Source organism: Bos indicus, chromosome 26, assembly GCF_029378745.1.
Source record: "Bos indicus isolate NIAB-ARS_2022 breed Sahiwal x Tharparkar chromosome 26, NIAB-ARS_B.indTharparkar_mat_pri_1.0, whole genome shotgun sequence".
Taxonomy (NCBI): Eukaryota; Metazoa; Chordata; class Mammalia; order Artiodactyla; family Bovidae; genus Bos; species Bos indicus.
The window spans coordinates 12,591,726-12,619,691 of record NC_091785.1 but is presented as its reverse complement, the minus strand read 5'-3'; the positions used below and the strand labels follow the sequence as shown (position 1 = coordinate 12,619,691).

General features: G+C 39.5%; 1 protein-coding gene across 1 annotated transcript; it reads right to left on the bottom strand.

The window, feature by feature from the left end:
- On the bottom strand, window positions 1–27,966 carry RPP30 (ribonuclease P/MRP subunit p30). The gene is made up of 11 exons (XM_019953035.2): window positions 27,813–27,966; window positions 26,280–26,335; window positions 25,692–25,748; window positions 24,444–24,518; window positions 21,553–21,624; window positions 15,657–15,746; window positions 6,533–6,649; window positions 5,951–5,980; window positions 5,503–5,540; window positions 5,060–5,139; window positions 1–541 (listed from the first exon to the last, which is right to left on the bottom strand). The coding sequence occupies exons 1-11, from the start codon at window positions 27,892–27,894 to the stop codon at window positions 432–434; spliced, it is 807 nt and encodes a 268-aa protein (XP_019808594.1). The 5' UTR covers window positions 27,895–27,966; the 3' UTR covers window positions 1–431.

The following is a 27,966-nucleotide window of genomic DNA, read 5'->3' as shown; positions in this document are numbered from 1 at the left end:
TCCTTTAGCAAAGTTTTAATAGTCCTCAAAATAATCACTTTTTGAGCAGTAAAACTAAAAAATAGTAAGTCATATATACCAAGTGAAGCTGAAAAGCATGAACTTCAAAATGAACAAGAAAGATTTTTAAAGAGTCTCTTGTATTGAAAGATCTTACATATACCTGCCATTTATCACTTAATGCAAAGGATAAACAAACTTGTCTTTGTTTTTCTCCTAAAATATATTTAAATTAATGTACGGGGACAGTCTTTTTTTTCTAATGTTTTACTAGGTTTTGTTATTTTAATGGCTTGAATATAAGATTGCTTTTATAGACTAGTGACATCTGGCTCCAAGTGAAAACAGTGAATCATACGGGGGTTCCGTTTCTGTTCAGAGTGGCTGATGGACTCTGAAAGGGGAGTGTTGACTGAGATGGACGGTTCTTTTCAGCTCTCACACTTGGCTTTTTTGCAGGCTGGAAGAGAATCATCATCTGCTTCTGATGTCCGAGGTTTCTTCACCGTGGAAATAATTCCAAAAGCAGTTTTTCTAGTTTCTATAAATCAAACAGGGAAACCAAAGTGCTTAAAGTTAAGATATGATTTAAAGAGGTGGTATAACAAGCATCCCCATGTTCAGTTCAGTTCAGTCACTCAGTCGTGTCCGACTCTTTGCGACCCCATGAACTGCAGCACGCCAGGCCTCCCTGCCCATCACCAACTCCTGGAATTTACCCAAATTCATGTCCGTCAAGTCGGTGATGTCATCCAGCCATCTCATCCTCTGTCGTCCCCTTCTCCTCCTGCCCCATCCCTCCCAGCATCAGAGTCTTTTCCAATGAGTCAACTCTTCCTATGAGGTGGCCAAAGTACTGGAGTTTCAGCTTTAGCATCTTTCCTTCCAAAGAAATCCCCATGTCACTTACAGCATGAGTAAATGATAAACCTGTATGAACTGCTGTGAGTGCTGATGCCATTTACTGCGATCACCTTTACCTGCCCCTAGCTTATACAAATATCAGTATATTATTAACATCTAGTTCATTCCAAAGGGACTACCCTCAAGGGTAAAATTACAGGGCAAGTTATCTCCAACGGTCTGTCTCTAATGGCATCTCATGTAGCCAGAAACCAAGTTTCAGAGGTTGGGGCAGCACATGCGTAAAGTGTGGTAGAGATGGATGAGCCAGGACAGCAAGTGCAACAGTCAGCCGTCCTGATCCATGGTGGTGTGTGTGCTCACTTCATTTTATGGTACAGACCATTCACTATCTGTGTCCCTCACTAGATCATGAGTGTCTGTCTGAAGAATCCATCATATTATATGGCCAACATACAGCAATGCCTGGTTATTTAACAAATGTTTAAGAAATACTTGTTGAGTGAATAAAGAATAATACACATGGTTATTGATCTCTTTTGTGTTGTTGACAATGGACAAAGAAGAATGGAAATTATTAGATGTTTAGGTCAGGCTGGCAGCAGAGTTCAACTTCAGTCTAGCTAACTTCTGCTAAAAATGTACTAAGGGGCCAGGCACTGTGTTATCTACAGAGGATTCTGAGAAGGCTAAACAGTGCTTCTTTCTACCCATACTGACAGCACATCAGGGGCAAATATAATAGTATAGTAGGAATGGAGACCCCACAAGAAGTAACCCTGCCTGGAGGAATCAGGACGGTATCACAAAAGAAATAACACTATCATAAAAGAAGGAAAAGAAAAAGGAAAGTTTTCCTTTGCAAAGATATGGAGAGAGAGATAAGAAAATAATACGTAGGAGACAAGATGACTGGTGTAAAGGAGGAGTGTGAAAAAATCAGGGGAAACAAGGCTGGAGGGGTCGTTTGTGAAAGGTCACAGTGCCACGAAGAGATTTAAACTTAGTCCTTAGGAAATGGGGAAGGATGAGGGAGGAAGCAAGACCTTTTGGTGACAAGAGATAAAATCAAAGGGACTTGATAAACACAAATTTAATTAAGACATTTCATGTAATAGAAAGTAAAGTCATTTCTAAAAAGTTAAATATTACCTTCTCACTTATCAAGATTAATTTATGAAGTCTACTAAATTTCTGTCAGTTATTTAAAAGCATTTTAATTTATAACAGGGACAAAACTTCTCTCAAGGTCATTACAACACCAACATAATGAGAGAACCTCAAAACAAACAGAAATTGCCTTAAATTTGCATTTCACCAAGAAAAATGTTACAGATGTCTATTTTATCACTATGATTATGAGTAATAGTCTAAAAATCAGCAGAATAAATATAAAAATTAAATTGTGAAAAGCAATTAGCAAATATGTTTGTAACAAAAAGGATTAGTTTCAAAATTATTTTAGTTCTATGTCAGAAATATTTTTTTTAATCACATGAACATTTACTTCTTAATCTAAGCCAACAAGATTATAAATCACTGAAAAACAAGATTTTTATATAGTTACTAAAGTAACTCTTTTAGACCCTAAACCTCTTTTCTCTGTCTTGACCTTAAAATTGCTATTCACTGGCTGCTAGAAGCCCACAGGACTCATCTAACTTTGATTCTTTATAGCAAGCCTTCCAATGTGGAGAAGGCTTTCAACTCTTCTGTTTTCTAGGTATCTACTCCTGCACTGTTTTCAACAATTGCTCTCATGATAGGGTTTTCACACCCTCCAAGAATTAACCATCTTTTGGTAGTGCTTCTGTGCAGTGGCGCCCTTAAATGTGGCACTCAGGATGACACAGGTGCCAGTTGGGTCTTACCAGTACAGAGGATGACAGTGAGGCTTTGAATCCTCGTGCCTTAGAATAGAGTAATTCTTTTCATGTAAACTTAGGCTCTCACTGTTTCCACTGTTTCCCACATCTATTTGCCATGAAGTGATGGGACCAGGTTCCATGATCTTAGTTTTTTGAATGTTAAGTTTAAACCAGCTTTTTCACTCTCTTCTTTCACTTTCATCAGGAAACAATGGAAGCAGTCAGAGACTATTTTCTTGGGCTCCAAAATCACTGCAGATGGTGACTGCAGCCATGAAATTAAAAAGACGCTTGGAAGAAAAGCTATGACAAACCTAGACAGCATATTAAAAAGCAGAGACATTACTCTGCCAACAAAGGTCTGTCTAGTCAAAGCTATGGTTTTCCAGTAGTCATGTATGGATGTCAGAGTTGGACCATAAGGAGTGCTGAATACTGGAGAATTGATGCTTTTGAACTGTGGTGTTGGAGAGGACTCTTGAGAGTCCCTTGGACAGCAAGGATATCAAACCAGTCAATCCTAAAGGAAATTAGTCCTCAATACTCATTGGAAGGACTGATGCTGAAGCTGAAGCTCTAATACTCTGGCCACCTGATGCGAAGAACTGACTCATTTGAAAAGATCCTGATGCCGGGAAAGATTGAAGGCAGGAGGAGAAGGGGATGACAGAGGATGAGATGGCTGGATGGCATCACTGACTCAATGACATGAGTTTGAGTAAACTCCGGGAGTTGGTGACGGACAGGGAAGCCTGGCATGCTGCCGTCCGTGGGGTCACAGAGAGTTGGACACAACTGAGTGACTGAACTGAACTGAACCTTAGGTTGAATTAATAATCCTAGTATCCCACCACACGACTGTCTCATTGATCCCAATGTCAACTAAAACCACGGGAACTACAATTTATCCTATAGATGTGCTATTAATTCTACAGGGACAGACAGCATAAACTAGGACTGTCAGGGGCACAACTAGAATGACTGGGCATGCTGTTAGAGTCCACGAGACTTCTTTTAGTTTAGCTTCCATAAAAACCTAGCTTTAGATATAGCTTATGTTGAATAGCTGAGGTTCTTGAAGTCAAGAGTAGATCTTCATATTTTTCCCTATTAAATTTTTAAAATTAGTTTCCCTTCTTTGTCTTAGTCTGTTTTAGACCACTAATTGTTACCCAAAATCTTGATGATACTTAAACGTTCCCTTAAGATAGACAAAAATAATGGCAGAACCACCAGTTTGAACTATTTCCTAATTTCAGAAAATCTTGATAAAAGTTCTAATGTGGTCATTCCCAGAGCTTATATGATGGGACTAGGTTATATATATAATAAAAGAATCTCAAACTAAAAATGTTGAAAACAAAAGCAAAATCCTCTAATTCGTGGTAAGTCAATACAGCAACCAGTTCTGCCAAGCAGAAATCAGATCATTAAAATCCAGACATAGTATACAAGCCCTCAATAACTTAACTACTCTTTTAACCTAGTCTTAACTACTCTTAAATAACCTAGTCTTTATGTATCAACCAATTCTGAAGCTTAACACGCATGTGGATAGTATCAAGTAGACTGCTTCCTGACCATTACCACTACTACTAAAATTTACAAAGAGAATGCAGATAAAAACAGCAGATCAAAAGTACACATTTTTTTCCTTTTAAAAAGCCTCTTTTTCATTCTCCAAAGTCCTGGCATATCAAACACTTCTAGTTCAACTTTTATCATCTGATGAATAAGAAATTCAGTGCCTTCAAGTAGCAGAATTAGGGTAAGGAGGTAGATATATGTAAATGAAATGTGAGTTAAAAAAAAAACAAACGTGAAGTCTATGCATACTTGAACATGGAAACAAAAAATGAGAAAAGAACCACAAGATGTAATAAATGTGCAACGTTGTGATCTGAGTTTGCTGGCTAGATCTTTAAAAATGTATTCGGTGCTTTTGTGTTCCTCATCAATGGCTTAACATGTATTTTTCACTTTTCACTTCTCTCAATCAGTGATTTTCAGCAGGGAAAGCATGTCCCTCTGGAGAAGAAAGGGCAATTAGAGGCCTATCAAAATGTAGGCAGGCATACATACGTAGAGCTTGAAAGAACGCATTCAACACTCAAGGCAAAGTGTATTCATTCCACACACTACAGAACATAAAGCCTGAAGTGAAGGGCAAGAAAAGCAATGATGCACATGGCTAGTGGGTTCAGAAAAGATGATTTTAAAGGAACTCTGAGGGGCAGGATAATAAAAGTTGATATGGCTCAACTGTTTGACAGAAATGACTGGCTCTTAACATGACCACTCTGATTCTGTTGGAAAAACGTGCTCACCTCCATGCAGAAGCACTGCCCGGCAGTTGGTGGACACTGCGGCCTTCGCATCACTTTCAGACAGCCCAAACAGCAACCCTCTGGGGGTCGTTAAAGATTTCAGCCCAGAGTCAGCCGAGGACACCAGACCAACAGAAACATAACCAACAATGCCAGCTGCCCTGGCACTGAGAGAGACACTTTAATTTTACAGTTCTTAGCCTAAATGGAAAAAGCATTTGAGAAAAGACTCATTTAACTCTAAACTTTTACTCTTCCCCCCTTTTCTATTTCACCCTTCATCCAGAAAACAAAAGGATAAAGCACTTTAAGCCTGATGTAATTTGTTTTTGAAATTCTTAGTTGATAGACTTATAGTTTTAAAACTCTTGTTAAAGTTTAATATACTAAATTCAAATTTCCTAAAAGAAAATTGCAATGACTTCTTATTCAGAAAAGGATACAAGTTTGCCACATCGTATGGGCCTCTTATTTCTAAAGGCTAAAATAAAATGAACAAAAAATAGATATGAGAAAAGTTATTCATAACATTTCAATGACTTCATCTGCAGTAAATAGGATGCTTAAGTATCTAAAAATAAGGAAGTCAACTGCATAAATTTAAGTCGTTATAATTTTGATGGGTTTCTTACATTTTTGAAAATATAAAAGATCCTTGAAAAGCATTTTACAACAATATGAAGGAAAGACTATTTATATAAACAAAATTTGAAGCCCCAAAAGAATGGGGATAAATAGGGATAAAATTGCTCTTCAGCAATTACAATGAGCAAATGAAGTTAAAAATGAAAACACAACCTTTTATTACATTACTATTTTAATTTCTACCCTAGAAACCTTTTAGTTTTAAACCTTGAAAAGTGAAAACAAAGTACTTAATGCCAGACTTACCCTTTCTGCAGCACTAGATATAATTACATTCTACAAAACAGAAAGTAATCAACATTAATCTTAGATAAATGTGGGAAAAAACTGAAGAGTCTTACAATACAAATAACCAGCAATCAAATTTTTAACATAAACACCAACTTCTTCTTAAGATAAGGTACATAATTAAAGTGACGGATGAAAGACCTCATGTCAAACTAAAAGCAGCCTAAAATAAGAAACAGAACAGGCCTTCCCAACAGATCTTAGGAAAGATGAATCAGTTTAAAAAACTAGTTGAAAAGGGCATGTAACCTTAATTCAACTCAATGATGACAAATAATTGCTCTCCAGACTATTCTTTCACAGGAGGTAAATGGCCAATTCTTTACTGAAAGATAAAGACTTTCAACACATCTTCCCCACTTCGTGTTATTTTTCCCTAGAGCATTTTTCTTTCTCTTAAGACCTGCAGAGCCTGTTGAAATGGTAGAATTTGTTCTTGGGCCTTGAGAACTTTTTGCTCTAAGGATCAGCTGGATAACCCCAGTATATTAATAATAAACAATCAGATTTGAAAACCATCCTAAAATTATGGAACCATACCTTTCCTTTGCAGACCTGCATCAAATTGAGGGCGTTGGAAATTGTGTACCTTCTCATCGTAGAGTCTTTGATAGCAGGGCTATAGAGAAGTTCAAAGCCCACTCCTCGGTCAATTGCCTTCATGGGAAACGAAGAAGAGAAAACTGTTAAGGCTAACACACACTGTCTTACTTTATTTTCACTGAACTTCCCTCTCACCTCCTTCCTCACCCTGTCCCTCCTCGCCTAACTCCTGCATGTCCAGGTATAGCTTTGAAAAAAGGCATATTTGTGCCCGGATGGCACCATCCATGGGAGAAAAAAAGACCTTTGGCTCTATTTGGTCAACAGAGTTTATCTGAGCTGTGGGGAAGCTGACTTGATATAAAGAGCCGAGGAGAGCAACGTCCCAGTGGTGTGGCAGAAGGGCTACTACTCCATGAACGATCAAAAGGAAATCGGAGACGTGTTCCCTACATGCAGGGTAGACTGTCTGCAAATGCAGTAAACCAACCAAGTTGATCCAAGAATGAAGAACTCAAAAACATCCTAAGAACAGGAGTAGAAGGCCTCTAGGGTAAGTGATTTAGTGTGAATATGCTGAAGGAAGAAACACAAACAGCCAAGAAGTGCTATGTGCCAGGCACTGTGCTGAGAGAGTCTTATGTATTTATTCAACACCCACAATGCCTAGAAAGCACTATGGCAGAGACAGCTAACTGTCCCGCTCTGATCTCCCCATTTTCTTTATTAATGGAGTCAGTATCTTAAGCGGGGCTCATGAATGCCCAGCAAAAACAAGGAAAGCAGCCTGCATCCCTGACAATATTGCCCAGCTTGCAAGCTTGGCCTTCTACATGAGAAAAAGAAACTTTCTTGTTTAAGGTGTTCTTAATAGGGTGGAATCCACAGGTATCCACAGGTAACACCTTATTTAAAAATTTTAGATAGATGAAATACAGACTCATTACCTGAGCTCCTGCTTATAAGACGATTTTAATGCGAACTGCCTTAAGCTCATCAACTGATTGTTCAGCCTGGAAGAGGTGGCAATGGGACTAAATCCACCACTACACTATTCTGCTTCCCTGAAGAGTGATTTGCATCTTCATCCATTTACAAGAGAGGGGTTTCAAGCCAGCTGTGCAAGGGAATGGTGAGCAAAAGCTTACATGGTTCTTCTCTTCTAAAAACTTCCAGGTTAGTGGGGGAGACCATCAAATAATTACACAAAAATTAAAAACTTCCACTGTGCTAAGTGGAGAAGCAATGGCACCCCACTCCAGTACTCTTGCCTGGAAAATCCCATGGATGGAGGAGCCTGGTAGGCTGCGGTCCATGGGGTCGCTAAGAGTTGGACACGACTGAGCGACTTCACTTTCACTTTTCACTTTCATGCCTTGGAGAAGGAAATGGCAACCCACTTTAGTGTTCTTGCCTGGAGCACCCCAGGGATGGGGAGCCTGGTGGGCTGCCGTCTCTGGGGTCGCACAGAGTTGGACACGACTGAAGTGACTTAGCAGCAGCAGCACTGTGCTAAGTAAAGTCAAGGAGAAGTCTAGGTGTAGGTGAGGAAGGACTTAAGTCAGTTAAACAGCAGAAGAGTGAAGCACTTGCGCAAGGCAGGCTGCGGGGAGGGGTATATGAAGAGGCTCTAGGGTTGGAGGGAGTGGTGGAGCATGTGGAGAAGGTCAAAGGCTGGGGAGGAGAGAATGAGGAGAGACCTGTGGTGGGAGTGGAGGCTAGAAGAGGATGGGAAGGGCCAGCAATGCCGCTCTTTAGAACAGAGACAGAATTAATCTTAGTAGCCACACAGAGCATCTACGGATTTTCTCATGGAGGTGATGACTGGAGTCACAATGGCTGCAGTGGTCTTTTGAAGGAACAAAGTAAGTAAAGCAGGCAAAGACCAGGAGGTAGATGGGCTGAGACCTGTCCAGCTAGGACGGCTGGAGGTCTATTCCTGAGTGTAAAAAGTAATGCAAAAAATCTGTCTTCTGAATACAGACTTCTTTTCTTCCATCCCCTAATCTTCCCTTTCCTCTTCTTGCTGCCTTGAGGTGCCCAGATTTTATTTTAGCTTCCCTATATACCTGATCCTAGTTTAATTAGCATTTACACCCTGTCTTCCACACTGCAACCTCCCCCTCTCTCTTTTTCAGACAGCTTCTTCCTGCCCCCAATTCTTTGTCTTGTGTTGATTATATCTGGGAATGATGTCTGTTATGATATTCTTTGTGGCACAAAGATATACCACATTCTCCCTATCTAGCTTGGACATTTGGAAGCTGGCATCATGATACTTCTCAGTAACACAGAGCTGTTCTTTTATATAAAAAGCATTTAATACATTAATATTCTGAGGGAATAAATAGTAGCTTATGGAAAAGAGGTCATATGATAATGCTGTTCACTATGGATTATCCACCATAAAAGAAACCAGGGTTAACTTGGCAAATTGAAATTCACAGACAAACCAAATCATGTCTTTCAACCATATTCTCAACTATCCCCCTGGCTGTTTCTCTAACCAAAACTACTAATTAGCCAAAGAGGCTTACTTACATGTACTTCTTTTCCTCATCCCTCTAGCTGCTGAACTACAGTACAGGTCAGTAAGAGGAGAAATAGAAGATGCAGGTGACACACAGAACTAGGTGACCAGGTCCCAAAGTATTCTTGCTTCTCCCCCACCTCCCGCCCCCCTGGGGACCAGAGCAAAATAAAAACAACTTTTTTGGGCGTGGAGAGGGTTAATGGACATAATTATCCACTTAATTATTTTTTAAGGAAAAAGTTCTGATTCTGATCTTAGTACATTAATCAAATTCACTTTTAAAATGGAAAGAAAACTCAGAAACTGAAGATAATGTGCTACTGAAGGCTGTGAACACTTCTTTCACAACACTTTATTTAAAAATTTTAGATAGATGAAATACAGACTCATTACCTGTGCTCCAGCTTCCAAGCCCATTTTAATGTAAATTGCCTTAAGCTCATCAACTGATTGTTCATAACAGCCTTGTCATAAGAAATGCCAGCGCGTGCTTGATTAGCTTTTGTTTGCATCTCTGACCAAAGGTTCTGGAATAAGCAGATATTTCTCTACTAATGAGAAGTAAGTCATAACGATGCTACAAACCAAGAGCAGGTGTGTGACATGTGAAGAGAGGTAGTGGTGGCACAATCCCAAGAACTAAAGCAAAGCTTAAGAGAAAGAAGAGAGAAAGAAAATAGGGGGCTGATTACTGGGACAATATACAGATTCCCTGTTTATTTCCTAAAAATTAGTTCCTTACTGAATTGCAAAGGAGGACACTCTTGGTGTATCATTCTTGAGACAGGTAACTCGTTCATACGATTCACTATCAAGTAACACAAGAAAGCAACAAAGAGTCTTAATTGTCTCTCTGCCCCTGTTTGCCCCACCCCCGTCTCCCATAATCACACTTATTCATTTCTTACGTCTTTTCCCAGAGTTTCTTCATACAAATATAAGCAAGTATGAACAACATCTGTTTTCCTTTTTTACCCCAAAGATAGCATACTACATTGCGGTTCTGACGTGAAGGGCTCTCCATGTCAGCTCCTACCTTCAGCACTGCTTTAGAGCTGCAGTACTCCACGGCAGAGGTAAGGCATGCTTAACCAAGCCTCTCATAGCTTTGAGTTGTTCCAGTATATCTGTAGAATAAATGCTAAGGTGGGATTGCTGGGTATTACAGGTTGAACTGTGTCTCTTATGAAGGTTATGTAGAGGTCCTAATACTCAGTATTTAGGATGTAACCTTATTTGGAAACAGGGTCACTACAAATGTAAATTAAAATGAAGTTTTACTGGAATAGGGCGGACTCCTATTCCAGTATGACTGGTGTCCTTACAAGATGATGACCACAGGAAGACATAGAGACACGCGGTAAAGACAGGCAGAAATCAGAGCTATGCAGCTGCAGGCCAACGACCACCAAAGACTGCCAGCAAATCACAGAAAGCTAGGAAGAGACAAAGTAGGATCCCCCTACTGGTCTCAGAGGGAGCATAACCCCATGTCTTGATTTCAGACTTCCAGTCTCCAGAACTGTGAGTTGACGCATTTCTGTTAGTTTAAGCCACCCCATTTGTGGTACTTTGTTATGATAACCCCAAGCAACTAATACACTAGGTCAGAGGGTAAAGCATGCATAATTTTCATAGCTGTTGCCAAATTATCCCCTCCCTCATATGGACTGCTCCACTTACACAGTTAAAATCAAAGTATGAGAACCCTTGCTTTCCCACAGCCTTACAACCATGTATCATCAAACTTCTGGGTTTGTGCCAATCAGATAGGTGATTTTTGATGTGAATTTCTCTTAGCATGATGAATTTAAGCATCTTTTCATATGTTAACAACCTATTTGTACTTCCTTTCCTGAGAAATGTCCTTTTCATATTCTTAATCCATTTTTTTGGATTGAACATCTCTCTTTTTTAAGCTTATCAACTTCTGCATGCATGCTTAGTGGCTCAGTCATGTCTGACTCTTTGTGACCCCATGGACTGTTGTCTGTCAGGCTCCTCTGTTCATGGGGATTTTCCAGGCAAGAATACTGGAGTGGGTTGCCATGCCCTTCTCCAGGGGATCTTTCCAACCCAGGGATCAAACCCAGGTCTCCCGCATTGAAGGTGGATTTTTTTACCATCTGAGCCACCAGGGAAGCCCTATCAACTTCTAGGAGCTCTTTATATATTAAAGAGACTAGCCATTTGTCTATGACATAAGTGAAACTATTTCCACCAGTCTGTCATTAGTCTTTCCACTCTGTTTCTGATGGGTGGTGGTGTTTTTTTTTTTTGCCACACAGACATTTTTTGATACTGCCAAGTTTGCTGGCACTGCTCCAAGCATTAGATCCATAAAGTACTTAACACATTTAGGTTCACAGTATGTGTGATGAAAAATAAAGTTTATAGAGCAGTTACACCCAACTCAAGGATATATGGAAAGATTCCTGGAACAACCTCATTGCTTCAGATACTATTTACTGGATTTCTTTCAGTGGGGACTAATTGGACCAAGAAGACAAATGGATTAGAGTTAGAGAAAATGCTGAAGGGAAAACTTCACAAAGAGAGCATGAAAATAGCTCAAAAAACTTTTAGTTGTTGTTCAATGGCAAAACACTGTTTAAAAAAAAATCAAAATGAAGGTGAAGATAGGTGTTGCTTAAAGAAAATTCTTCTCAAAACCTGAATTCATAAAGATATTGTAAAATATGAAATTACTCTGTGCTTAACAAAGAGCTCTGCTGTAATTTTAAATAACATTTCTCAAGAGGAAAATGACAGCAGATTTAGAATCAAAGCTTGAGTACAAATCCCAAGTTAACCTTTGAGAGAGATGTGTACCTGTTGTGAGATGCAAGCTACCTGAGTCTCAATTACATCACCTGCATAATGGAGAGAATTCACATCTACCCCACCTTAAAGCTGTGGGCTGAGAGCAAGTGTGAGAGAGCTTAAACCTTAAAATGCTATTAGAGGTCATTTGGTTATCCAAGAAAAGGAGCTGAATTCAACTTTCTTGAAACCCAACTATAATACGATAAAATGATTCTATTACAAGTTACTTAGACTTTAGAGGAGGTTTGTAGGAGATTCTAGAGGGAATTAACATAACTGAAATTATGGTGCCGTAAGCATGTGGTGAAGATACCAAGAGGGATGAAAGCTGCTAAAAATTATATATAAGGAATGCTTTGGTATGTCTTAGCTCCTGGGCCCTGCTTCATAATTGCAACCTTCTTTTACTTCTTAAAGCTGTATTGAGGGATGATTGAAAAATATGATGTATATATTTAAAGTATATAATGTGGTCATTTGATATACAAATACTCTACATCAGGGGTGCCCAGGCCACGGACCAGCAGCAGTACATGGCCTCTTAGGACCCAGGTCACACAGCAGGAGATGAGCGGCAGGCCAAAGTGAAAACATCTATCCCCTCCCCAAGCCCCGAGTCCACGGAAAAATTGTCTTCCAAGAAAACAGTTCTTGGTGCCAAAAAGGCTGGGGACCATTGCTCTACAATGTAGAATGATTACCAAGATCAAGATAATTAACACAACCATCACCTGATATAGTTAACATTTTTTTCTCCTGTGGTGAGACTGCTTAGGATCTTCTCTCAACTACTTTTAAGTTACAATACTGACTATTACCTACGGTCGCCCATGCTGTATATTAGAGCCTCGGAACTAGTTCTTTTTCTAAGTGAAAATCTGTACCCTTTGACCTAAAATCCCAACTTTCTGAGCTGATAATTCTCACATGCCTTACAGCCAGGAGGTCAAGACTAATGAATTAAGTATCTTACTGCTTTTTTTTTCACCACTCCATCCAAACTAAGATCTGTACCCAATACTGTGATCCTTATAAACCAAGCCAACAACTTATCATGGTCAAAGACAAATTCATTCTAAGGGCCAAAAGAGCATGCAAGGACCAAGACTTCAGACTAAATTGTTCCCCACGTTCACTACATCTTCTATATTTTCATGGGGAATGTATTTCCATACTTTAAGGATACAGTTCCAAATCCATAATAGGTATAATTATCAGGTATAAATAATATACACACATCTATACAACTACTCTTTACCCTGTACAACAAACTCAGTAACTTTTATTGTATCAATATGCTTCTAGCTTTTAAATTTAGTTAATTTAACTTTTAATTCCAGTTTCTCTTAAATGAAAAAGAGGTGAATGAAATTAACAGGGACTCTTCTGCTTCCTGACCAATTCACACCGCAGCCTACTTATACACTAGACAAAGACTAAAAATAAGGCTGCACAGCCTTCCCTCCACTCCATCATCTAGTTTTTATTAAACAACATATGTAAAATGTTCACACCAGATTTTAAAAAAAGCAGACAGTGTGTTAAATACTGCATATCCGTCTCACTTGTCAAATTTTTACTTTTCAGAATTCTTACATTGAAAAATGTGGGAATGTGGCCAAAAATACCCATCAAAAAATAGTACCTTCCTGACCTTACAGATGGAACTGGAAGGTGGGCTGTCCTGGGGCGTCTCCTCCTCATGCCCCAGTGCCCGACTCCTCTCACTGTGGAGGCTGCCTGCTGAGCCCTGACAACAGCTAAGGGTTAATGGCTTGCAGGATTTGCTTGTGTTCCCTAAGTTGCACCTTGACAATATGAAATTAGATGTATACTCATTCAACTGAAAATTTTAGGGAGGACTCATTAAAGAGAAGGTATTGGGGTAATTAAGAAAAGACCATGACACGGTTGGTGCTTCCTAGAAGCTTACAATCTGGGTTGAACAGTAGGGCAGGTTCATAAGAAACCAATAGACATCCCCCAAACTGCCACTGGGTAGCTTAGCATTGTTGTGGGATGAGAGGAATTAAGTGCTGTGAACTGCTGTCCATTCCACGGACTTGGCCTTAGCATCACATGTCACTGTCTCCTCCCAACCAAGAACACAGTATTGTATGTGGGTTTACTCAGGCAAAGTCATCTAAAAAATGGCCTTCCTTGTTCATCAGGGTAAAGAGAACAGTAAAGAAGTTGAAAGTTTAAGAGCAACTTATGGGAAATGCCATTTACATGTAAACTGGAATGGCAAACTGGAGCTGGTAAGAAGCCTTGGCAAACTTCTGGAGACAAAGCCTGCTCCGCAGGGGAGGACCAACACGTGAGGCCAGTAAGACTGTCACCACCTCAGGTACTCTGTTAGTCTGAGCTTTCAACATGGTAGCTAGGGCACATCGGAGGTCTCACCCAATGGAAATCAACCTGGTCTGTCCCAACCCTGGGTCTGAAGAGCTGTACAGCTTCTCCTTGCCTTCATTTGACCATGTTTGACAAGTGAGCTGTTAAAACAACATAGATTTCCAATTCTAAAATGTGATGATTTAGGGCCTTTTTTTAAAAGTGTTTACTCATTTATCTATAAGTACTGGCAAGAACGTGGGGAAACAATGATTTGAGCGTGTTGTTATACGTATGTTCAGTATATTCTCATTATTAATCAGCAAAGAGCTGTTTAATAGCTTTTCCTTTAAATATATAACTCTAAAATTTTGAATACTTTTCAAAATATTACTCTTGAATGCTTTACAGTAGCATACATTCAGGGGTAGAACATAAGCCATCTTCAACTTTTTCCACACAGGATTCAATTTTTCCATACCATACAGATCAATTTTCTCCTCTTTACCGTCTCTGCCTATTCTCAGCATCAAGCCAGCTCCTTAGCAGCAGAGAGGGAAACAAAAGATTCTCCAGAGACAAATGAATAGGGGAGTTACCTATCCTGAAAAAAACCCATAAATTTTTAATTTTCCAATTCTGACAGGGTTGGGTATGTAATCTAGACTGTTAAACCTTTTTTTTCTCCTTCAACAGCACTTTTTGAGAATGGGAAACAGCTTCAGAAGACTCTGTTCTAAAATAGCATCCTGACTCTTCCCAGGATCCGGTTGCCAATGCAAATAGTTGACAGCTGTGCCAACCTTATAGCTCCCAATGTGAAGCAATCTCACTTTCATGATAGAATAAGACTTATAAAAAGGTGTGACAGATGGAAGATAACGAGTAGAAGAAAATGAGAAAGTATGTAGAAAGGTAACGAGAAAGATTCTATAGAAGGAGACAACGCGGGGTCACCTTCTTTGGTCATTACAAAGCAACGCTGGCTCTTTGTGTGAGCCGGCACACCTCGGTGCAGATTTTAACTGGGCACAGACTACGCCTGTTGTGCTTTCCATTCCCTGCCACCCCACTCCCCTTTCCAGTTTGCTGCTGCCATGAGAACCCTATTTTTTCCCTCCTCCTTTCTTGGCTTCTCTGTCTCCTTAATATGCAACATGCAGACTGTAAGTGTCCATTATTATTAGCTATCCGCTTAGGAAATTTCCTGAGGCCTTTCAAACACACCTTGGTAATTTACTAGTTATTTTTTATATTAAGCTTTCTTTCAGCCTTTAGTCAGCTTGCACAATAAAATCCTTTAAATTGTCTATTTATTACCAGCCTTTGATTTTTCCCCTCTAAAAACACGGTTTCCTCTGCCCCTTTCCCAGCATGGTAACGCACATCTAGAGATTCACATAGAGAACAAAGTGTGACACTTACCACATTAATAGGGGGTCTTTTGAAGTAAAATGGTAGCTTCTCTGTCACAGTTATGCAGACTAAATCCACATCTAAATGTGTACAAGCAACCTGTCAAGGAGAAAACACACGTAAAACCAAAAGCAAAACTGGCACATGTTAAGAGTGTGGTAGGGTCAAACATGCCATAAAGAAATGCCAATAGATACGGCTCACTCAATGGACACCGTAGGGTTCTGTGGTCAATGCATCCGTCCGCTTGCAAAACCAATGGTTAGCCATTCACATTTGGTTTGAATGGTTTAGCTGCAATCCAGCTGAAGTAGGGTGGTATGTCTACAGAACATCTCAACAGACATGGTCCAGAGACCCTCTAATCCACGGTCAGCTACACAAGGAGAGGTTGCTAAGAGAGGCTCAATTTCTGGAAGGTTACTTCAGATTGTTCCAGAAAAAGGAAACGGTTCTGATATCCAAAAAAAAAGCAAAGCTAAAAGGAACGTATGCATGGTCCACTTTCTCCAGAAATTCTTTATTTTTGTGCCAGCAATTGTCCCACATCTATGGGTCCGATCAGTCTACTGAGTGGTCAAAGAAACACGTGGCACTACCAACAGCATTTTGTTCAAATGTTGATAGAAACGAAGCATCTCCACAAATGGTCAAAGGAGAACTGTTGTAAATCAAATGATTCTGAATGCATTTTTTTAAACTGTTAATTTCTCTTTCTTCTCATTTTTGCTATTACTTGTTGACACTCTGCATTTACTTCCAAAAGAGATCTGAAACTGCTTATAAAAAAATACATGCAAGACAAAAATAAACGGATAAGGAAACGAGGATAAAAGGAAGAACAGGGAAGGAAAATAAAGCTGAGGAGTGGTTACTAGCTTAAAAGTGCAGGCTAGAAGCTGCACATCCGGCTCTCATTTTGCTATTATTTGATTTAGAGAGAGAAAAGAATTGGCTCTTCCCCACCATGACAAAAAATAAGCCTCACTATCAATGCCGGTATAGTCAGGCTTGATGAACAAATTCCAGCTGCCAGGGTGGCTGTGCTGGCAATCTAACATCAGTGGCAATGACCAAGAGAAACGGGTCGAGAGGGTGACAATGCCCTGCATGGTAGGCTTGACCTTTAGCGATGACAGGACAGGCACATCTTATACTTTTTCTTCAGAATCCCTGCTCCTCTCATTGCTACCCCCACCTCAGGGTTCCAGGAAGCAGGAAGTGATCCGAGGCTGCCTGGCTTTAAGATAGTCTCAGTAACTTAGTAAGCCTGGGAAGTAATGCTGCTCTGGCAGACACTCGGCTCATAAAGGACCTGTCCCATCCCAACTGCTACAGCTGTCTAACTTTTTTTTTCAATGACTTTTATAGTCATTGAAAATTTGCTAAGAATGGATGAGAAAAGCTCTGAATAGCAGGTAAAACTAAAACAAATTCAGCTTCTGTTTGCCATTTTTACACTATCAGACTGGCAAAGATCATAAAGTTTAGTAATATACTGGTGACACAAGAACAAACAAACGGACTCACAGGGTTTTCAGAATCAGTCTCGAAAAGCATTTCGGCAACAGGTATCAAGATTTTACATGCACACATCAGCGTATTTCACCTATAGGAAGGTATCCTACAGAGACCAGAAGTACCTATAGGAATGTATCCTATAGAGACCGGAAGTCTGTTCTATAGCTTTATACCCTATAAATGCTTCAGGATATTAGTGAAAGAACATTTGCTGCAGTACCAATCACAAAAGGTTAGACACGAGTAAACATTCCTCAATTTTACTTAAACAAACAGGGTTGCTTTACACAATAGAACACGCTGACTCCTTCTATGCAGCGAGGCACCTCTCAAATGGATATTATGGAACTACTGGCAGGTGAACAAAGCAAGGCGTCAGGAAGGCAGGCAGGAAAGGGAGAGGGGAATGAAGAAGGACTGGGTGAAAATACTCCTGAAAAGGAACCCAAGACCTTCTGACTGTGGTTGCCTCTGAAGAAAAGGGACAAGGCGTTTTAAGTAGGAGGATGGTGTACTTTTCAGCGTACACCTCTTTGCACTCTTTGAATTTATTATTACAAGCACAAATTATTTTTCATTTCAAAAAGCTGATTCATTTCTTAAAAGCCTGTAAAACATTCTTCTCCAGCGTAAAGCTAAATTAGGTTACTTGATTATGTATTGCTCTTTTTCCCCAGGGTTAATTTAAAGAAAATCCCCTGTGTTGGTTTAAATACATGCATTATAATAAATCTTCAGTTACAAAGGACAGCTCTACTTGGCACCTTAGACTTAAAATGTCTCAAACCGAGTTCTTTTGTTATTTAGCTATTAATCCAAATGTTCAACTGATACACTTAGGTAACTATAAAATAAGAGCTAATGTTTAATGTTCACATTATAATGAAATACTTTCTAAATCATTAAAAATGATTACATTATGTCCAAATACTTGTGATTAAGAATTTGATTATAGTGGTTTTGGCAGGTTGTATATGAATTCGTATCAACTGTTCTTAATCTTCCTCTGGGCAAAGACTCTTATGAGGATTTAAGGAAGGTATTCCCCAAATGGTACATACACACATACACTTATCTTTGATTTTATGGAACAAGGAGAGTAAGAGGGAGAAGGTTCAGTCTCCCCCAAATCCTTCATGGATGTCAGATTGGTACATCCTGGTGTTTTATGCAAGAAAGAGCCAGGCTTGCCAGTGAAAAGAGATGTCCATAAATGGATCCTCCCAACCTTTAAACCCATGTTTAAAAAAAAAAAAAAAATCCTCCCCTGAAGAATTTGCTTAAAATGGAGATTACCAGGCCCTACTCCCAGCAATCAATTCAATAAGGAGGGTCTAATCACCTGCATTTCAACAAATTTTCATGGCAAATCTGAGCCAGTGCAGCCAGACCACACCTTAAAAGGAGCCTGGAAAGATCCGCCCTTTCGGTAGCCCCAGGTGTTAGTACAAAAATGCTCTGCAAAGGGTAAGGGATGGATTTTGGGAGCAGGAAGAAAAGAGAACTTCAATTTTCACTTATTTTTAATTCCTTCTCTTAAAATATTTTGTTCAGTGTGTGTATATTATTTCATAAAGCACACTGATATAATGGAGCATGCAAATAATTTAAAAGAAAATAAATATACCCATCAAATAATTTAAAAGAAAATAAACACATATATTGGGGATGTAGAACCAGTATTTTTTCAAACTGATATAGTACACACTCAAAGTAGATCGGAGGCCGCTGGACTAAACAGGTTGAATTCTCCTCACCCTGTCCAGTCCTAAATGGGAAAAATAATGGGAAAGAATATGAAGAAAAATATGTGTAATTGAATCATTATGCCTCACAGCAGAAATTAACAATCAACTATACTTCAATAAAATTTTTTAAAAATTCCTAAATGGCAATAACTACCTCAGAAGCTCCTGAAACTTCTATATAACTCTGCCACATTCCACAGCCACCCCCATCCCAAGAAGCCCTGGCCAATGGACTCAGCTTACAACCTTTCATCTTTGCCTTATCCCCTGGGGTAACTATAGAGAAAAAGGGTTTATCTATGAGATATCTTTCAGATACTCTGAGTGGAAACTAGTATGTTAATTCCCATGGAAACAACGCTATTTAAGGTGGTTAGATTTCATACTACTAATTGCTAACATGTGTTTAGGAATACTTTTACGATTCATTTTTGAGACCTTAGTTTTAGAATATCCTATCTACAGAGACACTTGCCTACATTCTAAATAATCAACTTATCAAACAAAATCACTTAATAGAACATAACCTGTTAAGCAACAAATTGCTTGCATTTGATCCAATTTCAAGCTTTACAATTATAAGAAAAATCTTTTTAAATGGATTTTCTATAGAAAACAAGGAGTGCCAACTTCAACTGAATCCTAAAGAATGGGTAAGATATGGAAAAATGTTCTGATTTTAAAAACTTTTTTCTACAGTCAATCCCAAACAAATACTCTGCCAATTATTTATAGCTTTTATCCATCTTCCAGAATATTTCTGACTCTTCCACCCACTATCATGAATTATGTGTTCATATTTCTGACCTAAAATTTGAGAATAATCTGAGGAAAACAGTAAGATAAATTCACTGTATCAAATTATAATGCATTCTAACACCATAGTCCTAGTTCTATGACACGTTACCTGAGGTTTAGAGCAAATCATTTAGCCTGAGCTTCAATTTTCTCTTCTACAAAATGGCAATAATAATAAGCATTCATCCCAATTACCCCTGGGCTGTTTTCTCTAATCAAATAAATGGCTATGGAAATGTAGGATGTATGCTCTTCAAAATCAATTCAAAACACAAGAGTACAATAAAAAATTAGGTATACTATCAACTTTTAATCTACATTATAACTGAGTTGTTAATATTTAATAAAAAACTAAGTTGCTGCTTAACAAATCTGGACATATTCATGTTTCTCTTAAGGGTTTCCATACTGAATCAGAATCCCATGTGGAACTTAAAAAAAACAGATACCCAAGCTCAACCCCAAAACCTGCCTAATCAGAATCTCCCATGGTGGAGATCTGAGCCTGCCTGATTTTAAAAGGTTCCACAGGGGTCTCTGATGTCTAAGATGCACTCGATCCTACTTTCCTTTTCTCTGAAATGAAATTCTAGAGAATTACTATAACTGAGCATTTCAGAAAAGAAGTCAGCAAAAAAGGGGAATTCATTGCTAACTTGTGCTGTTTCCCTGCATTAATATAAACAATGAAAATTGTGAGTGTACCTCAAAAACTAAATTTATCACACAGAAGTCTCCTTAGTCAACAGCTCCATCTACTGGAATAAACTTAGGGAAAATCTTCTTATAATTTTAGAACAGACTACTTAAAAATCGATTATGTTGTAAAATTAAAACATTAAAGACCAGCTCCGTAACACCCCTTTGGTGGATACACTTTTTGGTAGATGGCTATTTTCTTGAACTGAGACAAAGTCAACATTCCTTAATTTCTAAAAGCAGCTATATCTCACTTTACACGGTAAAACATATTCCTGAAAAACTATTATTACAGTTGATTTCTTTTCTCCTGTGATCACTAACAACTCCCAATGTGTTCTGTCTCAAGCTGACAAAATGTATTGAACATATACATTAAACTCTGCCTCCTAAAAAGTCACAGAAATGGCCATTTGAAAAGGACAAAAGAAATTCATAAAGGTTCTCTTAAACAAAAAGGAACACCAGCAGACAGTTGATTCTGAAGGATATCTAGAAGACCATGATCATGCTAGCATACGGACCACGCCTCTGAGCACACAAAGGAGAAGCGAAGCAGAGAAGGACCTTTTATGCCACAGTAGAATCTCGTGCCTTTCTTCTGTAATACGCAGCAGCAAATAGCAAGGACAGAAACTGAAGTGGTAAAGAATCCACTTGCTAATGCAGGAGACACAGGTTTGATCCCTGACGTGGGAAGATCCCACGTGCCACGGGGCAACTAAACCTGAGAGCCACAACTTCCGAAGCTGACTTGCCCTAGAGCTCCACAACAGGAGGAGCCACCTACAAGAGAAGCCCATGCAATACTAGGAAAAGCAGCCCCGCGCCCACAGGTAGAGAAAAGTCTGCACAGCAAAGACCCAGCACAGCCAGAAGTAGAAAAATAAACAAAATTATTTTTTTTTAAAAAGAGGAAAACTTGATGGACTCTCTTAGTATCAGCCCATCAAATATCTAGCAGAACAAACAAAACAAAATATGCCACCCAAATACACTCTCAGGCAGTTCCAGGACTCCACATATAAACGAAAAATCCTCAATGTTTCCAGATGAGATCAAACAGGTCATCTACAAAGGTACAACATCAGACTTCTTATGTAAAATAATGAGTACTATTTTCTTTTACTGTTACTTACATGAAAAAGTTTTTCTGTCTTTGGAAAAACTGCAACAATATCATACAGCCGGACTCTTGAAGAAGTTGCTCTCTAGTAAAATGAAAAGAATGTTACCGTACAGGAACAACACAACAACAAATGCTTATGGGATTCTGACTAGTGTCCTGGCTGCACTCACATTTCAATCTTGTAATACCTATAATCTGCCACTGACATTTTTGCCTTGCTTTGTATGTTGACAGAAAAGACTTTCTCAGCACATAAGACTCCAGTTATCAACACCCATCTCATCAATCATCTCTCCTTCCTTCCCACATTATCATGCTTTACCTGTATATCAAACATTTTGTTTGAGACACAAAAATCAAATTAGACAGCTCCTGCTCTTATAAGCTAGCAGAGGAGCTTGACAGAAATTGACTGAGCACCTGCTATATGTAGGGCACTAGGGATACAAAATCATTTAAGGCATGTGTCTGCTTTCAGTGGAGCTTATCATTTTTTGGTGAGACGAGAATTATACATGACTAAGTATGACGTGATTAGGTTCACGATGAGAATACTGTTAAATACAAATTAAACTGCTAGATGTGTAAGAAAATAACCAAGAGCCCTCCGACAGAAGGAGAGAGATTTATCAGTTAAAGATTATTTATAAAAGAAAGTCTCAAACTGATACTGTATGTGTATGCATGTGAAAAAGCTGAAAAAATACATATTCAAGTTTACAATCACTGAATGATGAGATAATATGTGCTATTTCTTCTTTCCCTTTGGCACCTTTTAAATATTTTACCTCTTATTCTGTAAAAAGAAAAAGCAAGATAAAAATTAAAGGAGGAAACAGAACGGGTGAAGAGATGCAGCAGGTACTGGGCTTGAGCAGCTAAGCAAACCCACTGGGCAGATGCATGCCAAGACAGGGCAGGTTCTAGGTCTCAGAAAAAGTCAGGATCCAGTACTCTTTTCCTCGGCTTGACACTCCCACTTGGGATAGGGACTGAAAGGGGCCACCAGGATGTTCATGGTAACGAGAAAAATCAAAGTCTGTGACCATAAAAAGTCACTTCTATGTCTCCCCAGGCTTAGAGAACTGGAATGTAACCTGCAGCTATAAAAAAACCCCAAATTTGATTTTTCATAATTTCTTTAGCAATGCTAATTGTTAGAAAGGAGACCAGCCCTTCCTTGATTACTCCTTTTCTATGAGAGAGGAGGCCATTCCAGCTAATGATGAAACAGCTTATGTTCTCAGAGATCTCACTCTCTCCCTCCCTCACTGATTCATCACATCAGCACCAGCTATTTGCAAGTCTCCATTTAACAAACAAAATCTAGACAGCAGGTTCTCACCAGCATCCCAAGCCTCCTGTTCCTCCATGGAGTGAAGTTGGTTAAGCAAAGTTAGCAGCAGACACTGGCTGTATTTTCTCATAGCCCAATCATTCCCATGGAAATGGCTTTTCGTAAGGCAACCAATGACCACCATGTCATTAGGGAACTTGCCTGTCCAAGACACATTTTAGCCCTTCTCCTCAGGTACGCTGACGTTGCTCACCCTTCTCATGTTCCTCATTGTCCACCTACTCCTCAGATGGCCCGTCTCAGTCTCCCATCCTAGCTCACCCTCTACTCCACCACTGAATACAGATGTTCCTTAGGATTCTGTCCCAGACCTTCTCCTCCCATATTATACTTTGACCAGGGAGTCTCATCCATTCTCATGAGTACAATTACTCTCTACAAGGTGACCACTTCCAAATGAGTATCTTGAATTGCGGTTCCTCTTCTGAGGGCCACGTCCTTTTTTTCCAACTACTCATTTGACAAGCTCCACTTGAACTCTTGCGGCTTCTCTGGTGGCTCAGTTGGTAAAGAGTCTACCTGCAATGCAGGAGACCGGGGTTTGATCCCTGGGTTGGAAAGATCCCCTGGAAAAGGAAATAGCAATCCACTCCAGTATTCTTGAGTGGAGAATTCCAAGGACAGAGGAACCTGGTGGGCTACAGTCCATGGGGTTACAAAGAGTTGGACATGATTGTGACTGTCTTTTCACTGGAACTCTTACAAGAACTTACTGTGTCTCAAACATGATGATCTGACACTTATTTCTCTTTGTATGTTTCATCTCAGGAAATGGTACCATCTACCTATCTGGCTGCTCAGGCCAAAGCAGGGAATCACCACCTTGGATCCAATCAACATCAAATCCTGTCAATCCTCCCCTCCCCCACCTTCCCTTATCCTATCCTTTATCAAATCCCTTCCTTTATCCCCTTTGATCCATTCTCTATAATGCAAATCTCATAACTGTACTCCCTTAGTTAAAACCTTCAAAGGCTTCTTCTAATTGCTCACCCAGACCTACGTTTCTAACATCATCCTAGGTTAGACAGCTCATCAGGCTCAACTCAACTGGCATTTCATTTCCCACCATGCACCATGTTTTTCTGGGATTTAGAATCTTGCATAATTTATCCTGTCTGGGGGAATATCCTCTCCCTATCTGGCACCAATAACATTCACTGATTTGTATGGCCACAGTTTGAACATCAGCTTGGCCTCCTGTTACACACTCCCAGAACATTCCTTATTTACTATCTCCCACTTTTTAAACATTTTTCCCATTTTCCAAAGGATTATGTCTGTATTACTCATAGCAACATCACCAGTACTCTATGTCTGGGTTGTGTAAATTCAATGAATACCAGTCACTGGAAGACTCTTTAAATCTTTAAAAGCTTTAATCCTTATACATGTGTCATGAATAGAAGAGACTCTATTATACCATGTGAATTCTGAGCTAAGGAGAGCAGTCAAGTGTCATACACTGGGGGTTAGGGAAGATGTAAGAATGAGGTGAGTTGAAAAGCAAGTGTTAAGACCAAGAGAGAAGAAAAATAACTTACCAACACATTACAGTGAGACGGATCCGAAACGATAATTGTTAGTCTAGTTAAAATTTTAATTGGTTTTGATTTTCCCTGTAATAAAAAAAGCACAAAATACAGATGACTGATTTTCCTCCTTACCAGTGGAAAGTACTCATTAAAAGGTACTAACAATACAGAATAGTGAAGATCAGTAAAACCTAGCCCTAACTCTCAAGGAATTTATAATAGAGGTATACTTTGTTTTATTGTGTTTTGCTTTGTTCTGCTTCACTGATATTGCTTTTGTTTTTTTTTTTACAAACTGAAGATCGGTGGCAATCTTGTATTGAGCAAGTCTATTATGATGCGTCATTTTCCAACAGCATTTGCTCACTCGCGTCTCTGTGTCACATTTTCATTTTTCTCCCAATATTTCACATTTTTTCATTATTATCATATTTGTTACAGGGATCTGTGATTACTGATTTTGCCTAAGTCCTAATCACTAGACTGCCAGGGAATTCCCTGATCTCTGATGATACTATTGTAATTGTTTGCAGTGTCAAAGACCACACACATGTCAGACATTGAACTTAATCTATTGTTGAAATAACAACAAAGGATTGAGAATATTACATAAACTTTTAGTTAATAAAGCAGTGGCAGGGTATGAGAGGACTCACTCCAATTTTGAAAGAAGATTCACTGTGGGTAAAATACTATCAAACAGCGTTGCATGCTACAGAGAAACTGTACTGAGAGGTTTCATGCAGCAAATTCATTGTTGTCTTATTTTAAGAAATGGCCACAGCCACCCCAGCCTTAGCAACCACCACCCTGATCAGTCAGCAGGCTTCAGCATCAATGTAAGACCCTCCCCTGGCAAAAAGATTATAACTTACTGAAGACTTAGACAATGGTGAGCACATTTTTAAGCAGTAAAATACTTTTTAAAATTAAGATAAACATTGTGTTTTTTTAAGATATAATGCTGCTGCACACTTAACAATGTAAGCATAAACTTAACATGAATCAGGAAACCAAAACATTCGTGACTTGCTTTAATGTGGTAGTCTGGAACCAGACCCACAGCATCTCTGAGGTATACCTGTATAGCTAGAGAAAAAGAGATGTACATAATGTTTCATGGAAAAACTAAGTCTTCATGGAAAGGTAAGACTGGTAGACAAAGGAAGGGGCAGTGCAGGTTAGAGAACCAAACGTATGACTGGGAATGTCTGAACTGGATGAGTACATATTATGTTTCTTAAACAAAGCACTTACCTGTACAATTGGCAAAGTTGTAAAAAGTTCAGAAACAGCTACCGGTTTTTCAATTTCCTATGACAAATAAAGAATAAGTTTTCAGAAAGCTAATTTCTAGCATGCAGAAACCCTAAATAAGCTGTGTGTATGTGCATGCATGTGTTTTTTAATGAAGAAATTTGAAGCCGAGTAGGACAGGAGAACATCAATGGAAAGGGAGGATGAACAACAATTTTTTAGAATGAAACAATCTGTAAGGAACAGTTGTTGGTCTAAGGAGAGATACACATATTTACTAGTATGTTCGGAAGGGCAATCATTCAGTAATGAGTCCATGACAGTAAAATAAAAAAGATTAAATATTGTGATTACAGTTTAAACAACAACAATGCACTTTTAAAGTTACTTAACACCAAACCAACTTTAAGAATCTTTACACCATACCCCAGCACTTCACAAAAAAGTTATCATTTGCACAGATATGTATCAGCTCAACTGTTAACATATAAAATAATGCACAAAGAGTGCTCATTTGTAGCTTCCACATTACCAATACACACAAAATAATTATAAATGCTGGTTATTATTGTCAGAAATCTATTTTACCTGTTTCTTTTCCTTAAATTCAACAACATGATTGATGGCAACAACTGAATAGCCCACTGAAAAGAAAAATTGAACATTCTTGTCAAATACAACAACCTCTTTTACACATAAGCTCATACCAATTCATGTCAAGACTACAAGGTAGAAGAATGGTTATGAGTATGGACTCTGGAGTCAGATTTGCCTGTTCTCAAACCTGAACATTTCCACTTAAAAGTTACTTAACCTTAAGTTTCAGGTTCTTCATCTGCCAAATGGTGATAATATCAGGATTCATCTCATACAACTGTCATGAGAATTAAGATAACACACGCTGGATGTTTTAGAACAGTGCCTGGCACAGACACAGGGCTTTGTTTGACTTTGGTGATGTATTATCAGCATGACAACAAAGACCCTTATCTTTGCCTATCTTCTTTCAACCATTATTCTTTTTCGTGTCCCTATGTTCATTTTCATCTCATCAAATTTATACTTTTTTCACTATCAACTTCATTCTTACGTTGTTGTCATTTTTTTCTGTTGTTTACCCTTTCTACTTCTTCAGAGACCCTTTTGCTAAGGAGAAACAGGATGACCACTAATTCACACCAATGTCCACGTTCTCCTTTGAGCTACCCACCAAGAGACTGAAAACTCTCTAAAGCCAGGGCCTGGCTTTATCAGCCTCAACACAGCACTGCTCCGGACATGTGGACTTCAAAAATATGTTTAAATCATGACTCCAATCTTTAAGCTATTTAAACACCAACGGTGACTACAGGATATTAATATTAAAAGATAACGCATATTAAGGCCAAAATAGTGGTCTCCTCCCTCATCAGTTTGTCCAAGGTCCTTTTCTTCCTCTCTCAAATATTTACTGAGCATCCATTACTTAACAGACCCTGAAGAAACCTTTTCTTTTGAAACCCTTCTATCCCCACTTAGCAGTTGCGATTCACTTCAATAATTTAGATGAGGTCTTACCTCTCACGGCTTTTGTTTCCCCTGGATTCAAACAGGAGTAACATTCTAGCCATTCTGCTCTCCTCCCACCTTCCTAGTAAGTCCTCCGCCTCCACTTACTCTCCGTGTAAATAACATTCCAACACTCTGAACCACATTCCCCCCTCCCCATTCTCAGGGCCCCCACAGTACTTCTGCATCAGTTTCCAGCATTTGACAGCATCAGGACAATGTCAAGAGACGCAGGAAGGGGCGATATAAAAAGCACTCGTGTAGGTGTACACTTGGGAGCCCTGTTTTCTTCTATCCATCAGCTGTGAGGCCCATGCAGATCCCCCGCCATGTCAGGGCCTCAGTTTCCTCAATTCCCAAGACAGAAGGAGCTGGACTGGGTAACGTCTCCCCAGTGCTTTCGAGTTTCCCGCGGGTCAGAGCAACACCGCAGGGGCATCAGTTTCCAAGGACACGCCGGAGGCCCCAGGACACCAGAACTAGGCCCGCCGGGTCTCTCCAGAGCATGGCTCGACAGCCTAGGGACAGCGAGACAGCGCAGGCACGGGGGCCCGCGAAGCCCGGGAGACTCACGGTGAGCAGCGTTCTCCACGAGCCCACGCAGCGCCTTCAGGTCGGAACCCGCCCGCAGGTCCAAATCGGCAAACACCGCCATGCTGAAGTCACGTGAACCCTGGCGCCGGCGCAGCCTCTGGGCCCCGCCTCCTCGGGCATGCCGGGAACTGCA

What these genes read in the sequence shown, in the direction of transcription:
- RPP30 (XM_019953035.2), bottom strand. Translation starts at nt 27,894, where the DNA reads ATGGCGGTGTTTGCCGATTTGGACCTGCGGGCGGGTTCCGACCTGAAG. An exon ending in AATTTAAGGAAAAGAAACAG is followed by an intron (nt 25,749 to 26,279) that starts GTAAAATAGATT and finishes TATTTGTCATAG; the next exon opens with GAAATTGAAAAACCGGTAGC. An exon ending in TGCAGGTCTGCAAAGGAAAG is followed by an intron (nt 5,981 to 6,532) that starts GTATGGTTCCAT and finishes TCTGTTTTGTAG; the next exon opens with AATGTAATTATATCTAGTGC.